The 17432-nt window shown below is 41.2% G+C and overlaps 1 protein-coding gene across 3 annotated transcripts in view; it reads right to left on the reverse strand.

Moving 5' to 3' along the window:
• The window catches only part of baiap2l1b (BAR/IMD domain containing adaptor protein 2 like 1b), a 104923-nt gene that overhangs the window by 21641 nt on the left and 65850 nt on the right, over positions 1-17432 (reverse strand). For all 3 annotated transcript variants that reach the window (XM_034189589.1, XM_034189588.1, XM_034189590.1), the window contains exons 8-10: positions 13511-13666; positions 12660-12786; positions 11475-11691 (exon numbers count right to left, since the gene is read on the reverse strand). In XM_034189589.1, the coding sequence (XP_034045480.1) occupies positions 11475-11691; positions 12660-12786; positions 13511-13666 (500 nt within the window). The remainder of the gene's footprint in view (positions 1-11474; positions 11692-12659; positions 12787-13510; positions 13667-17432) is intronic.

Below are 17432 nucleotides of genomic sequence, written 5' to 3' on the forward strand. Positions count from 1 at the left end.
ACTCCTTAATCCGTGTGACGCCGACAGAATCTTCACCGATATCCAACTGAATCTATCGAATGGTTTCCAACTGCCTGTCTCTAACAGTTTCTGAAAAAAATTTCATGGAGCAAAGCGGCAGTCTCTCAGCAAGTTCTCAGACAAAAGAAATCCGACAGGAGGGGTGGACCAGTGCTCACTCAAAGCCTGCCCACAGGCGAATGATGCAACCGACAGGCATGGAAAAACTCACGCATGCGCACGAAGGTTCAAGCTTGGCTGATGTAATCACACGTGATTCAAATTCATATAGTTTTTGAAAAAAATAAAAAGGTATGATACTTTTTGGACAGACCTCGTACCTTTACTGTGAGAGACAAAATGAGAAAAAAAAAAAAAAAAAAAAATCCAGAAAATCACATTGTAGAATTTTTAAAGAGTTGATGAGTCCAAGAAAAAGATAGGAGGTGGCAGAGATGAAGGTGCTGCAATTTTCCTTGGGAGTGACGAGGATGTGCAGGATTAGGCAAGAGCACAAGAGGGACAGTGCAGGCCGTATGATTTGGAGGTAAAATCAGAAGTGAGATTGAGATCGTTTGATCATAAGCAGAAGAGGGATGAAGGATTTATAGGGAGAAGGATACTGAGGACAGAGCTGCCAGGCAGGAGGAGGAGAGGGAGGTCAAAGAGGAGGTTTACAGATGTAGTGAGGGAGGACATGCAGGTGGTTGATGGGACAGAATAAGATGCACTGGGCAGGATGAGATGCATAATCTGCTGGGGCGACCCCTGACAGCAGCAGGCAAAAGAGAAGGAGGACAAGAAGAAGACAACTCACTGTTCTATTCTTCTAATGAGCAACCTGGTTTGTTATCAACAGAGACACTCTGAAGGGTTATTTTTCCCAGGTGGTCAGATGACAGCTGATGCTTTTGTAGTTGAAGTAGGAGCAATGGGCCCAGGTGACCCCACTCAGCAGCTCTCGCAAAAAAGCAGGTTGAATACAGGCTGCAGGGCCGTGACAACAGCTTTGGCTGAAATGATGAGTTTAACATTTGTACTAGAACTACAGCAAGTGTGTGGTTTCAATTATGTATAAGAATTTTTTGTTTGTTTTTAAAGTATGCAAGCCAACACTCCCATTTTCTTTTCCAGAAGATAAACAGAGATGGAAAAGAAACACATACATATAAACATATACACAGCATGTAAATAAATAAATTTTTAAAAGGAAAGGCGGAGATTCTTGTTTTTTCCCTGCAGATTTTGTGTTGCAGTGCTAAATGTCTACAGTGAGTTTGGCAGAAAACAGCTTGCATTAGAAAAAGACCACAGACGAATGAATCCTTGGATCTGCAGAATCCTTCACACATGAAAGAGTTTAAATGCTTTTGTTCCCTTTAATAAGATTCTCTGATAATAATGACAACTTCTCTGCTTTGGTCAAGGATAGATTATTAACAGGTTGTTGTTTTTCCACAAGAGAAAACAAATCTACAGTACTTATTTACAAGGCTGTTTTCAGTCTGGACAGCTGATGCAGTGAGCAAGGAACTTGAATGAATCTGAGTGAATGGCACTCAGACCTCAGAGATCCACAAGGTTTCTCGTGGCTTCAGTAAACGAAATCCTGCAACCATTTGTTCCATCCCACTCACGCACCAAAATAAACTCCACTTCATAATTGTATACCAGGGGATCAGAACAGAAAAGTGAGTCAGAAAACATGATGAAGCCACGAAAGGTTTAGATGGAGTGAAATCACAGTGATGTTTTTTTCAGCGTTTTCTTGCCTTGATCTCATAACATTTCTTTAATAGAGGAAATCATTAAGGGCCCCTTCACACATAATATGAATATGTACAACTCAGGGTGACTCACGGCGAAACATCTTGTATGAGCGAACCACGAAAACACTGCACTGACAGGCAGGCGTGCACAATCCCGGTGCGACGGTTTGTGCATGTGACGATGTCTTTCGCGCAGGAACACAGTGCAAGCAGCTGCTCCACATCACGCCACTGATGTGGAGCATAATAAAATAAAAACCAGCTGTATAATTAGTGAATATCACTGGGTTGACATAAATAATACATAAAAGGGGACACAATACAGAAGCCTGTGGTTAAATAATCCTGGTTAAAAAAAAAAAAACTGGCACTCACGGGATTCAAAGCTATAAGCTCCGATTATCAGACGGAAACAGCACAATTGTGCTACCACCGCTGGTCTGTAATCAATGCAGAAAAATGCCTGAAATCGACAAAGACATGAAGGAGGTGCGCTGAGTCCGGTTGCTGCAGCCCAGTGCAATGGCGAATGATGTTTTATGTATTTCAATGAGGACAGCAGGCAGAGACAAGCGCTTCACGGAGAAATGCTATCAGTTCATGTCCTTCCAAACACGGAATGTATTGTCAAGCTTGGATGCCCAGGAGCAGAGATCTTTACAGCTGTGGCTGTGAGCAGACACACCCCCTGTCCGTTCAGCACCCAGACCCATGTGTCACTCTCTGTATTATGTGGTTATTCATTTTCGTTACTTATGTAATTGCGTATGTAGGTATAGTCGGAATTATTTATGTAACTGTCCTGGCGGTGGTTCCTGTATTTGTAATGTGTGCACTGAGCTGTCATCCAGCTGTGAGTTTGCTGTGATCAGCTGACAGGCCCCTCCCCATGCTGTGTGCGATCCGACCTCACTGTCCAGCCCACATGTGATCAGATCTGTACACAAACATAAGCATTTTATGCAAGTGTGGGGGCGTGACACACTCACACATGAGTGAGACACATGCACCACGTGTGTTGCTGTTAGCAACTTCACAGTCGTGGGAGCACTTAGACAAATTTCACATCCAGCTTGACAGTGATCGTCTGCTAACTGTTTTTGCGATGATAGTGTGAATGGCGACACATTTGCTAAGTGCAAAACGAGCATTGTTAAATGTTCGTGTGTGTCAGCTGGAATTTGGCCGACACCTGCCGCAAGAGGGTTCAACGGGCTCGCACAGCCTTTCAGCCGCTGGTGTGCACAAATAGTTGTAGCAACAGGTGTACGAGTCGCTGGAAGCAGTCACAATTTTATACGTTTTGCATACGATTCTTCCATCATGCGCACTTCGTGCACAATTCGACCAAATTCGCACTATATGTGAAGGGGCCCGAAAAAACATGAGGTTAGAGAGGAGGTTAAATAATATGTAGGAGAAGCTTGGATCAAGGACAGTGTATCATTGTGCTGCTGCAGCCCAGATTACTTCCTCCTCTCTTAATCAGTATGAAGCCAAACAACCTCTTCAATGTCCCTGCAAATGTTAATATTTGCTGATCTGAGTTGGAGAATGGGCGTTTCCTTTGTACACATGACAAAAAGATTCTGGAAAATACACCACAACTAGGGCTGTATGATTAAACAAACTCAAACTGGGATCATAACCAAATTTATGCCACTTCTGGTTATAAACCTTTTTAATGGAAATGAACAGATCTAACAGCCTATTACATACTGTGTGAGGTGACTCCAAGGGCTTTAAGGTGGAAAATCTCTGAATGTTTCAGAAAGGCAACCCATCAGATAGCACAAAATTTATCACTGTTTTTGCGATCTGTCTTCAGTCAGCTAATTTGTCATACAAAATCTATCACAATAGAAATAAAAAAACTTATCTGTAACAGTAAATCTGACAGACACCACGTTCCTATTAAGGGTGAGTGCTTTTATAACTGTACATATTATAAACTAGCTCAGGGGTGGCCAAGTTCGGTCCTCGAGAGCCACATTCCTAACACTCTAAGTTGTCTCCCTGCTCCAACACACCTGAATCCAATGAAAGGCTCATTAAAAGTCTGCTCGCGAGTCTTTCACTGGATTCAGGTGTGTTGGAGCAGGGAGACAACTAAGAGTGTCAGGAGTGTGGCTCTCGAGGACCGAACTTGGCCACCCCTGAACTAGCTGTTTGCTGTTTATTGTTGCCAATGAAATATTTTGATTGTAGTCAGCTTTTGTTTAATTATTTTAATAATTACAAGGCAAGCTAACTTGTATTGCTTTAAGGCAAATATTTTTGTCACTAAATGTTTACACTGATATTTTTGTTAATAATATATTGTAAAATTTGAATAATAAACTCTGTTTTCCTCAAGCTTCAGTCATTACACTCCTAAAACTGGAAAAATGATCAAATTAAACATCATGATTATATTATTTTTGGTGTATTGTCCAGCCTTACCACAGCCATTCAGTCATATTTTTGTCGGCAAGAGTTTTTACACTGTTGATGCTTGTTCCTGAGCAGTGTGGTTGCCAAGTGCTTAGTGTTCTTGTTTCTGAATCAGAAGGCTCCCCGGTTCAAGACTAGCCCTAATCATTCTCTGTAATGTGGAGTTGCGTCAAGAAGGCCATCCGATGTACAACTTGTGGAAAATCATTAAAACATGCAGACCCATGTCAGATCTGCTGCAGTGGCCCCAACTGAAAAATAGGAAAAGGTGAACTTACTGATGCTGGTTACTGAGCAGTGTCACTACATTAAGTATGTAGCAAAATGCTTTGCTCAAGCACAATTCATGATGTTCTTTTAGCTGCAATGCTTTTTCCTAAGAGAATTACAAGTGACAGTAACTGCAAGGTTGGCTACAATGACTAGTGCTTGAGCTACAGTTGCAGCTGTGGTAATAAAGGTCACTAAGCAACAAACCTATGAGTGTACTGTAAATAATAAGCGATTAGAGTCATAACAAACAACATAGGTGCTCCTGCACATACAGAACCTGCACTGATAATATGGATACATATTTCGTAACTGTCTAGTCAGTGCAAGTGTTCACCAGGTGGCAGCACAGCATGTGATTGCTTTATTTTTATGCAGACACTGAAACAATATTTGTAACACAGATGTTTAAATGTTTTTAAAACATTTCAGAGCAGTGTTTCAAATTAGCTGTCACTAATTTGCAGTACCGAGGAAAAGTTTTGGTATCATCCCCAGCCATGTGTTCTATCCATTCTTAATTCCAGCTTTATTTTCCTGCTCTGTTGTACATTTTGTATCATATTTCACCACATTGTGTGCATCATAAGTTGCTAGCTTAATATGTTAGCTGAATGGTGTGAAGGGCGGAGCACACATGAGAACGCTGTCCTCAGTGTTTCAGAAGATGGTAGACACACTGCAAGTAAGTACCACAGTACTTTGTAATTTTCCATAAACCATCCAACATCCACTTATCACCCAGCAGGTGGTAAACATTTCTGTAGGATATTACAGAGGCAAAACAAAGTTGGTATTTTGACAGATTTGGTGCATCAAAGTTCACCAGGAACTAATATTTTCATCCCCCTTATTGACTTTTCAGGCGGCACAGTGGCTTAGTGGTCAGCGCTGTTGCCTCACAGCAAGAAGGTTCTGGGATTGCTTCTTGCTTAGTCCTTTCTGTGTGGCGTTTACATTTTGTTCCTGTGTTCACGTGCATTCCATCCGGTTAATCGAGATCGACTGGTTGGGCACTCCAGGTCTAGGTGTTCCCATACTGGTTGCTGGGAAACATCATTAAGGAAGACACAAGACAACCGGACTGATCAAAGCTGAATATTGTTTAGAACAACCCACCATGTCAAATCTGTTTTGATAAACATGACAACATGTACTTTTTAGGCTTTTACCCCCTCACAGCAGAGACATTATGCACCAGAGTTACTTTTCAAAGAAACACTAAAATGATTCCTTTCTCTCCTTGATCATTTTTGTATGCATTTATCACCTAATTTCCCCTGATAGTAAAAATGATCAGACCTGATGAATGATTAAAATTCATAGACGCACAGCCAACGGCTTTAGATCAAATCCCTGGTGTAAATGTTAGACATCATAGGCCTGAAGAAAGCAGCTTGGATGGCATCCATCAGTGTTGGAGTGCCGCACTCCAGTCTGCCATCAACATCCCACCCTCAGGCTGCACTTCACTTTGATTTTCTTATCAGTGAGCGTTCCAGCTCAGACAGCATTTGGCAAGACCAAAGCTGTGTGTGTATGTGTGTGTATGGTCAGCATATCAATCAGCCATGAGACCATCTCGATTGTTCGGACACTGCAGTCCAGTCACGCCAATCAACTGAGAAAAAACAAAAAACAAAAAAAAAAAAACATGGGGCAGCAACTATTTCTTATTTTCATTACCACTGAAGTTATTAACTTTTTAAATTTAAAATTGTGTAGATTGCAAAATATGAGATCAGATTTGGTCAAGTCAGGTCTAGGAGCACACGTTGGTGCCATGGGTCACCACATCCACCATACTACAGAACCACCTTGGGCCGTATGGAAACCACCCAGGTAGACAACTGCTCTTTCCCCATCCCTCGAAAGCAACCATTTATCACAGACAGGTTATAGGTGGGTGCCCTCTTAACCTTTTCCAAACGCGGGGGTGCTGAACAATTTGGTACATGTACACTAAAATGTAGCTCACAACAGAAGTGATACTCATCGTCTGAGTTTTTTGTTTTTGTTTTTAAAAACACAAAGTCATTCCAACGGTACCCAAGAATCCTCCAAAGAGACCTCATAAAGTCATGTATTCATCACCTTTGGTCAATAATTAGTGTCCAAGTATCACAACTATACAGTAACACCAAAAACAGCAAAAAATTACAAACAATTTATACATTTTATAAAATGCCACGGACAGTTTCACAGATTGTCAAACAAAAATGTAAAACATTTGTTTGGAAAAAAAAAAGAGCATTTGTCTTCAATCAACAGCCAACAACTAAGTGATTGTGTTGGTTTACAGTTCTAACCAGTTATCTGTAAATTTGACAGTTTAATTTGTTTCCTGTGTTGTGAACATTAAATAAGATGATAATTTCACTCTGTGCAAATGCTGGAGCACAGACATATTTGGTGATCTGTTTGGACATTTCACCACACAAGAAGCCATATTATTAGATATTTGCAATTAAATGGCCAAAACGAGAGCAATAGTCCTCAGCAAGAGCTACGGTGAGGAAAATAAGTATTTGAACACCCTGTGATTTTGCAAGTTCTTCCACTTAGAAATCATGGAGGGGTCTGAAATTTTCATCTTAGGTGCATGTCCACTGTGAGAGACATAATCTAAAAAAAAAAAAATCCGGAAATCACAATGTATGATTTTTTTTAATGATTTATTTGTATGTTATTGCTGCAAATAAGTATTTGATCCCCTACCAACCATCAAGAATTCTGGCTCACACAGACCTGTTAATTTTTCTTTAAGAAGCTCTCTTATTCTGCACTCTTTACCTGTATTAATTGCACCTGTTTGAACTTGTTACCTGTATAAAAGACACCTGTTCACACACTCAATCAATCACACTCCAACCTGTCCACCATAGCCAAGACTAAAAAGAGCTGTCTAAGGACACCAGGGACAAAACTGTACACCTGCACAAGGCTGGGAAGGACTACAGGACAACAGGCAAGCAGCTTGATAAAAGACAACAACTGTTATGATTATTTATTAGAAAGTGGAAGAAACACAAGATGACTGTCAATCTCCCTTGGTCTGGGATTCCATGCAAGATCTCACTTTGTGGGGTAAGGATTATTCTGAGAAAGCTCAGAACTACACAGAAGGACCTGGTCAATGACCTGAAGAGAGCTGGGACCACAGTCACAAAGATTACATTAGTAACACATGATGATGTCATGTTTTAAAATTCTGCAGGGCAGCAAGGTCTCCCTGCTCAAGCCAGCACATGTCCAGACCCGTTTGAAATTCACCAGTGACCATCTGGATGACCCAGAGGAGACATGGGAGAAGGTCATGTGGTCAGATGAGACCAGAATAGAGCTTTTTGGAATCAACTCCACTGACCACGCTTAGAGGATGAGAAACAACTCCAAGAAAACCATCCCAACCGTGAAGCATGGGGGTGGAAACATCGTACTCTGGGGGTGCTCTTCTGCAAAGGGGACAGGACGACTGCACCGTATTGAAGGGAGGATGGATGGGGTCATGTATTGCGAGATTTTGGCAAACAACCTCCTTCCCTCAGTAAGAGCATTGAAGATGGGGTCATGGCTGGGTCTTCCAGCATGACAATGACCCCAAACACACAGGCAGGGCAACTAAGGAGGGGTTCCTAAGAAGCATTTCAAGGTCCTGGAGTGGCCTGGCCAGTCTCTAGACCTGAACTCAATAGAAAAGCTTTGGAGGGAGCTGAAACTCCAAACCTGAAAGTTTTGGAGAAGATCTGTATGGAGGAGTGGACCAAAATCCCTGCTGCAGTGTGTGCAAACCTGGTGAAAAACTACAGGAAACGTTTGACCTTTGTAATTGCAAACTAAGGGGTTAGAAAGAAAAATTCCACCCCCACACAGATGTCGTGGAGCGAGAAACTAGCCATTGAGGTCAAAACAGTATTTAGTATCAGGGTGTAAACATGTTTATTTCAGCTCTAACCTAAAGTTGGACACTTTAATGTGGGTTTCAGTGGGAACCTGCTCCTTTTGGGAGCCAGCCTCAAGCACCCAGTCAAAAAACTGCAACAACTTCTTCTTCTGGGTATGCCTGATTTGGGAACATTGAGACTGCTTGGTTGTCAACCATTTAATTCCAGCTAGACTCTTGTTTAAACCTGTTGTTCTGAGTGCTTTGAATCCTCCTTAAACAAACCTGTCCTTCACACAGAAGATGCAAAATGCAAATTAAACCATATTAACTCCAGCTGCTCCAGACTACAATCCATTAAAAATAATCATCCATTTGGAACAGTTAAAATCCAGAGGATTGTAAGACACCTAATTTAACCATTTGAGTACCATAACCCACCAGTGGACTTGAGTATTTTCTTATACTTGAAGGTTTTAACCAATTTACAGCATGCAGTTAATCCAGAAAGTATTCACAGCACTCAACTTTTTCCACATTTTGTTGTTACAGCCTTATTCCAAAATGGAGTAAATAAATTTTTCCTCATCAAAATTCTACTCACAACACCCCATAATAACACGAAATTTTTTTTTTTAGTTTTTGCAAATTTATTAAATTTATTAAAAATAATAAACTAAGAAATCACACGTATATAAGTATTCACAGCCTTTGCTCAATACTTTGTTTATACACCTTTAGCAGCAATTACAGCCTCAAGTCTTCTTGAATATGATGCCATAAGCTTGGTGCACCTATCTTTGGGCAGTTTCCTCTTGCTCATTCCTCTTTGCAGCACCTCTCAAGCATCAGGTTGGATGGGGAGCATCAGAGCACAGCCATTTTCAGATCTCTCCAGAGATGTTCAATTGGATTCAGGTCTGGGCTCTGGCTGGTCCACTCAAGAACATTCACAGATTTGTCCTGAATCCAGTCATTTGATATTGTGGCCGTGTGCTTAGGGTCATTGTCCTGCTGAAAGATGAAACATCACCCCAGTCTGAGGTCAAGACTGCTCTGGAGCAGGTTTTCATCCAGGATGTTTCTGTACATTGCTGCATTCATCTTTCCCTCAATCCTGATTTGTCTCCCAGTTCCTGCTGCTGAAAAAAAATCCTCACAGCATGATGCTGCCACCATCATGCTTCACTGTAGGGATGTTGCCTGGTTTCCTTCAAACATGATGCCTGGCATTCACACCAAAGAGTTCAATCTTTGTCTCATCAGACCAGAGAATTTTGTTTCTCATGGTCAAAGAGTCCTTCAGGTGGCTTTTGGCAAACTCCAGGTGGGCTGCCATGCGCCTTTTATGATGGAGTGCCTTCTGTCTGCTCACTCTATCATACAGGTCTGATTGGTGAATTACTGGAGAGATGGTTGTCCTACTGGAAGGTTGTTCTCTCTCCACAAAGGAATGCTGGAGCTCTGACAGAGTGACCATCCGGTTCTTGGTCACCTCCCTAACTAAGGCCCCCGACTGATCAGTTTAGACGGATGCCCAGCTCTAGGAAGAATTCTGAACTTCTTCCATTCACAGATGATGGAGGCCACTGTGCTAATTGGGACCATGAAAGCAGGAGAAATGTTTCTGTACCCTTCCCCAGATTTGTGACTCAGGACAATCCTGTCTTGGAGGTCTAAAGACAATCCCTTTGACTTCATGCTTGGTTTGTGCTCTGAGATGCACTGTCAACTGTGGGACCTTATGTGTAGACTGGTGTGTGCCTTTCCAAATCATGTCCAATAAACTGAATTTACCCCAGGTGGACTCCAATTAAGCTGTAGAAACATCTCAGGGATTATCAGTGGAAACAGGATGCACCTCAATTTCGAGCATCATGGCAAAGGCTGTGAATACTTATGTACACGTCATTTTTTAAAGTAAATTTGCAAAAAAAAAAAAAAAAAAAAAAAACTATTTACACATTATCATTATGGAGTACTGTGTGTAGAATTTTGAGGGAACAAAAAAGAATTTCATCCATTTTGGAATGTGGAAAAAGGTGCAGCGATTTATTTATGTAGGTATACCCATGTATACCTACTTATAAATAATAAAATGAAAAGGCATTTTTATTGATAAATGTCTTAAATTTTTAATTAATAATCAACATAGATGCTGATTATTTTTGAGTCACTCAAGTAAATGACAATTTGACAGTTCTAGAACAAGTCACAATTCTCCCTACCACTTGTAGATACTTGCATACCACCATAGGGGACGCAGTAACTTGTTTTTACCTGAATTTTAGGAGGTTTTCCGGCAACCAGGTTTCCGTCTCCGCCTCCTTTGTAAACCTCAGTGGAAAAAAAGCTAGTGCTAAAGTATAGCAACACACCGTGTTCCTTTATTTTTGCGTTTAAGATGAGAGATTAGTTTTTTTTGCGAGTTAGCATCATGGTTTATTTTTGTGAGGCTTTCTTTTGGCTGGTCACATGAAGCAAACAGGAAAAACTCTTGAAAAAAAGATGCTGCAACCTAAGAATGAAATTATATTGACCAAGAACTCATGTTTGTGCTCAAAGCCCTTTTATGCAGAACAGGTAGATGCAGCTGAAACTGCTGCTGGTGAACCAAAATAATTCTTTTGGAAGAACTACAGTTTAGGAGTTGTGAAACATAGACCGCCGATGGAGAGCAGACCGCAATATTCAAAGAATTTTTTCAGCTGTGGGGCCGTCATATTCCTGAAATGGTCACGCTCCTCCAGGACGACAGACTTTGATGTAATGAGTGTGAAAGCAACCGTAAACAAACACTAAATTAAAAAATAAAGCACATTAGCCAGGCGTGGCGAAGTGAAAATCATCAGCATCCTAAGCCTGCAGGAAGAGTTTCTGCCAGCAAAAACCAAAACAAAAACAAAGAAACCCAAAACAAACAAATAAACAAACAAAAACCCTGGATATTGGCAATGCAATGCATTCTGGGTATATCTAACATGCGGTAGGGTATTTGAGCTGAGGACTCCCCAAGGATAGGTGCTTATTACAGAAATGTGCACAGTGAGATTACTCACAAATCATCTTTGTTAAAATATTTCTGTTCAACAGACATAAAGCGTTTGTGATTGACTCACTTTCCATTCTTCTCCATTTCGCCGTACAGCCACCCGTCTCTCTCATCAGGGATGAGAAGGATGATGACATCTTCTTCGTCAAAGCTGAGCAGTGTGTTGTTGTTGCCGGCAGCGTGGGGGAAAATGGTGCGCACACGTGGCCTCTTCACCATATTGTTGAGGCCTGTGGCAACAGACACTGATCTGGGGATGTTGGTTTCCTCAGTGCTCACGTGATCTGACAGGAACCAAAGACAACACATAATAGTCTAACAAATAATAGTTAAGAAAACAACACAACCAACAATCATTTAACCAATCCAAACAGGCGCGCACTCTAATGTGGATGGATGCACAGATCTAAATATGATTCCATTCGCTCCAGATAATTAAACTAGGAAGTCTAAAACAATAAATGCTATCATCTTATTATAACCAACTACATTAAAATACATACAATGCAAACTTATTAACATTTGTTGAACACTGATGAACAATATGAATCCAAAAATGAACTTTGTTTGTGCCAGTGTATACCTATAGGCATGTCTGCCACCTGCTGGATGGTTAGTGAATGGTGAAAGGATGATGAAAATTAGGAGCAGGTATGGTTTTCAATGCTCCAGCACAGAAATGTACAAAATCAGTTAACTTTGTCTTACTGATTGTTTCATAGCAGATTGTTTTAAAATGACATGGTTAACACCTCCGCAAAAATAATTTTGTGAATGGTCAAAAATGTTTAAGGAGGGTATGCAATGAAAGAGGTCAGTTAGAGAGACAGTTTCCACACAGAAATATACTAAATCAGAGAAATAAAAAGTTATTTTCTGTTTGCTTATCAGCTGCTATATGCTAAAACTATAAGTCACCAGTCCATACCAACATGCAGAAATTATTTGTGTAACAGAAGCTCACACTTTGACACATGTATAGGTTTGATGTTGCACATAGCTTGAAATCACCTTGTTTGTCAGTTTCCAAAGCCCAGCTATGTTAAAATACAAGCAGCATTTTAACACAGCTTGCAGCAATTACATGCAAGAAAAAGGCTGCGTGGAACCAAAGTTCAATTCAAAATTAAGCTAATGCCATTTTTCTAGATGGGATAAAGGCGGTCAAATTCCTGAAATCACCAAATAATCTTAAAAAAAACACCACAGCAGACGATGGTTTGGTGGTAAAAAAAAAAAAACGGAGCAGTACCTGAATTTCTGTCAGTGCTGCTGTTGGTTGTGGTGGTTACAGCAGTCGTGTCATTCTCCTGAGTGAACATGCTATCCAGACGGCTGGTCTGTGCCTTCTGAGATGGGGCTGGGGGAGCAGAGACGTTCTGCCACAGGAAAAACAATGATAATGGGAGTATTGTCAGTAACTGTAGGTGTTACTGCAGTATGAGTCAAACAACAGTGTTATTCCTATTTCTATCATTTTCTAAATATTATAACAGTAATCAAACATGCAATAGTGGCCTTAGTGGCCAGCAAGATTAGGACCATAACTGTTAAAAAGGCTCATAAATTGGATGCAAAAAAAAGAATGAAGCCTATTTTACATGTTTATTTACCATCCCTGGTTCTCAAGACCAGGCACCTAAGTGCCTCTACTCTATTCTACTCTTCCTTTTTTAGATATTTAGATATACTAGCATAGTTCTACCTTAGAACTGAAATATATTATAGAAAACATACCTTACTGAATTTTAATGTGCCTGCCTGAACAAGCCCAAACATACCCCACTGTGCTAGCATCCTTGTTTAACTTAATATATAAAAGGATAATTGCAAATAATTCTAGAAAAAGACATTAGCATGTCCCAGAAAAAGGAGGTTCAATTGTCCTCACTTGTAATTAACAGAATCCAAAATTTCAAAGCTGAATATTCAGTAGTTTTTCTTAACTGTAGATTTGTGGACACATTTACTGACTCACTAACCGACTCCATTATGCCTATGCTCTCCTTGCTAATCACAGAGAAATACAAAATATGTGTCTGGAATAGCAATAATGATCAAGAGAATTAGGTGGTATTTGTACCCACATCAACCCAATCTTACCACGCTGTGCCGTGAAGGGGTAGGAGATGGCAGTGGTGTGATGGAGATTGGCACACGCAGCCCCTCAATCATGGATAAAACACTCTCTGGCATGTCGGTGGCATCGTTGCAATGGTCCTGCCAGCTGGACAGGTTTGCCATCAGTATGCCTCTGGCCTATATAATAGGTATAAACACCAAGAAAATACATTAAGGCGAATCTATATATGAATAATCTGTAGTAAGACGCACATATTTACACATACAAATTATTATTACAATGTGTTTTGGTTCCTGTTATTGTTTTTTGTGTGAATCAGGTGAACAAATTATCTTAGAGCTCCCCCTTACACCTGCTCGAGCCAAAACAATGCTCATCAGTCCTAGTGTTCAGCCCGATATTTATTTTTTTGTTGCAACAATGAACATTCTGAAAAATAGGATTGTGTGCCTGAACAATTATGGAGCGCTCCTGTAACACAGCCAACTCCTGATATTGTATGCGAGCTGATCAAAGTGGGCTGCCGGGGATTTGTTGGGCGTTCCATCAGCAGAGCTGTGAAATTTGTTGGTGTAACCAGAGCAATGAAGAGGGGGGCCATTTGCTCCATATCTGAAGCCACAGAGAAAGCAGCAACACGGCTTTTGATAAAGAAAGCAAGCCCGTGGATTGGTGCTACTGAGATGCAAACCCAGACTTGATCAACTCTGGCTGGGTGACCTAGGGAAAGGGGTCCGATGTTGAAAGACGGAAACCCCCGATGATTTTAGGCACATCACTGATGATGCATTCAAGTTTGTATGTAGTATGTTACTGCTGCAAATAAGTATTTGAACACCTGTGAAAATCAATGTTAATATTTGGTACAGTAGCCTTTGTTTGCAATTACAGAGGTCAAAAGTTTCCTTAGTTTTCACCAGGTTTTCACACACTGCAGCAGGGATTTTGGTCCACTCCTCCATACAGATCTTCTCTAGATCTTTCAGGTTTGGAGTTTCAGCTCCCTCCAAAGATTTTCTATTGAGTTTAGGTCTGGAGACTGACCAGGCCACTCCAGGACCATGAAATGCTTCTACGGAGCCCCTCCTTAATTGCCCTGGCTGTGTGTTTGGGGTCACTGTCATGCTGGAAGACCCAGCCATGACCCATCTTCAATGCTCTTACTGAGGGAAGGAGGTTGTTTGCCAAAATCTCGCAATACATGACCCCATCCATCCTCTCTTCAATACGGTGCAGTTGTCCTGTCCCCTTTGCAGAAGAGCACCCCCAGAGAATGACGTTTCCACCCCCATGCATCACGGTTGGGATGGTTTTCATGGGGTTGTTCTCATCTTCTAAAATACGGCAAGTGGAGTTGATTCCAAAAAGCTCTATTCTGGTCTCATCTGACCACATGACCTTCTCCAATGCCTCCTCTGGATCATCCAGATGGTCACTGGTGAATTTCAAACGGGCCTGGACATGCTTGAGCAGGGGGACCTTGCTGCCCTGCAGAATTTTAAACCATGACAGCATCATGTGTTACTAATGTAATCTTTGTGACTGTGGTCCCAGCTCTCTTCAGGTCATTGACCAGGTCCCTCTGTGTAGTTCTGAGCTTTCTCAGAATCATCCTTACCCCACAAAGTGAGATCTTGCATGGAATCCCAGACCGAGGGAGACTGACAGTCATCTTGTGTTTCTTCCACTTTCTAATAAATAATCATAACAGTTGTTGTCTTCTACCAAGCTGCTTGCCTGTTGTCCTGTAGTCCATCCCAGCCTTGTGCAGGTCTACAGTTTTGTCCCTGGTGTCCTTAGACAGCTCTTTGGTCTTGGCTATGGTAGACAGGTTGGAGTGTGATTCATTCAATGTGTGAACAGGTGTCTTTTATACAGGTAACAAGTTCAAACAGGTGCAATTAATACAGGTAAAGAGTGCAGAATAAGAGGGCTTCTTAAAGAAGTGGACATGCCTCGGCAGTGCTCATGCATTATGGGTTAAAGTTCACGACAGGAGAAATGCATTTGAGATGCTCTGATCAGGCTCCACAAGGACAACAGCATTAAACTCTTTGTATATTGTGTCTAAAACTCTGGTGAATATATTCTCTGGGTTTATAGGCATTGTTATTGTGTTTGCTTTATGTAAAAATGCCAGAAGAAGCTCAGGTTGTTCCTCCATTATTTTCAACTGGAATCACTGCGAGTTGCAATCGCTTCCTGTTTGCTTTTTAACGTTGTGCTTATTTTCCTACAACACTGTTTGTCGTCTTTGTTCCAGAGTAATACATATAAGATGTCTGAAATTCAGTTTGTGTTATTAAATTCCACGCAGATTAAATGTAGCAGACACGGATTATTTGGAATATTTGTTTTGGGAAGTTTTCACAGTCTCTACTGCCATCTACTGGCCAGTAGTGTTCATGGCAGTATTCGCCCTAAGTATTGAGATATCCCATAATCCTTTGCATGCCAGAGAGTTGTTGCAGCCTCTTGCTGCAGCTAAAGAAACAAAAATGTACATTTTGGTTGTATAATGTTCATTTCATCATTCAATCAGAATGCTCGTAGCACAGGCCGAGGCGGAGGATTAGCAGCAATCTTCCATTCCAGCTTATTAATTAATCAAAAACCCAGACAGAGCTTTAATTCATTTGAAAGCTTGACTCTTAGTCTTGTCCATCCAAACTGGAAGTCCCAAAAACCAGTTTTATTTGTTATTATCTATTGTCCACCTGGTCGTTACTGTGAGTTTCTCTGTGAATTTTCAGACCTTTTGTCTGACTTAGTGCTTAGCTCAGATAAGATAATTATAGTGGGCGATTTTAACATCCACACAGATGCTGTCAGCCTCAACACTGCATTTAATTATTAGACTCAATTGGTTTTGCTCAAAATGTAAATGAGTCCACCCACCACTTTAATCATATCTTAGATCTTGTTCTGACTTATGGTATGGAAATTGAAGACTTAACAGTATTCCCTGAAAACGCCCTTCTGTCTGATCATTTCTTAATAACATTTACGAGGTCTGTCAATAAAGTATAGGTCCTTTTTATTTTTTTCAAAAACTATATGGATTTCATTCATATGTTTTTACGTCAGACATGCTTGAACCCTCGTGCGCATGCGTGAGTTTTTCCACGCCTGTCAGTGACGTCATTCGCCTGTGAGCACTCTTTGTGGGAGGAGTCGTCCAGCCCCTCGTCGGAATTCCTTTGTCTGAGAAGTTGCTGAGAGACTGGCGCTTTGTTTGATCAAAATTTTTTCTAAACCTGTGAGACACATCGAAGTGGACATGGTTAAAAAAATTAAGCTGCTTTTCGGTGAAACTTTTAACGGCTGATGAGAGATTTTGAGGTGATACTGTCACTTTAAGGACTTCCCACGGTGCGAGACATCACGCAGCGCTCTCAGGCGCCGTCGTCAGCCTGTTTCAAGCTGAAAACCTCCACATTTCAGGCTCTATTGATCCAGGACGTCGTGAGAGAACAGAGATGTTTCATAAGAAGTTGGTTTCAGCATTTTATCCGGATATTCCACTGTTAAAGGAGATTTTTTTAATGAAAGACGTGCGGACAGATTGCAGTGTCGGCTCGCAGCCGCCGCCACAGGAAAAACACCTCCGTTGGAAGCCTTAAGGACAAGTTGGAACATGTCCAGCTGTTAAACAATTTCTCATATACTCACTCCACTGAAAGCCATCAAAAGCCGCCTGGATTTTACAAATGGTTATCAACACGGAGGTGTTTTTCCTGTGCCGCCGCACCGCGCCGGCTGCGTCCCTACGCACAGACCCGTCCACACGTCTTTCATTAAAAAAATCTCCTTTAACAGTGGAATATCCGGATAAAATGCTGAAACCGACTTCTTCTGAAACTTCTCTGTTCTCTCACGACATCCTGGATCAATAGAGCCTGAAATGTGGAGGGTTTCAGCTTGAAACAGGCTGACGACGGC

This window comes from Thalassophryne amazonica, chromosome 16 (assembly GCF_902500255.1).
Source record: "Thalassophryne amazonica chromosome 16, fThaAma1.1, whole genome shotgun sequence".
Classification (NCBI taxonomy): Eukaryota; Metazoa; Chordata; class Actinopteri; order Batrachoidiformes; family Batrachoididae; genus Thalassophryne; species Thalassophryne amazonica.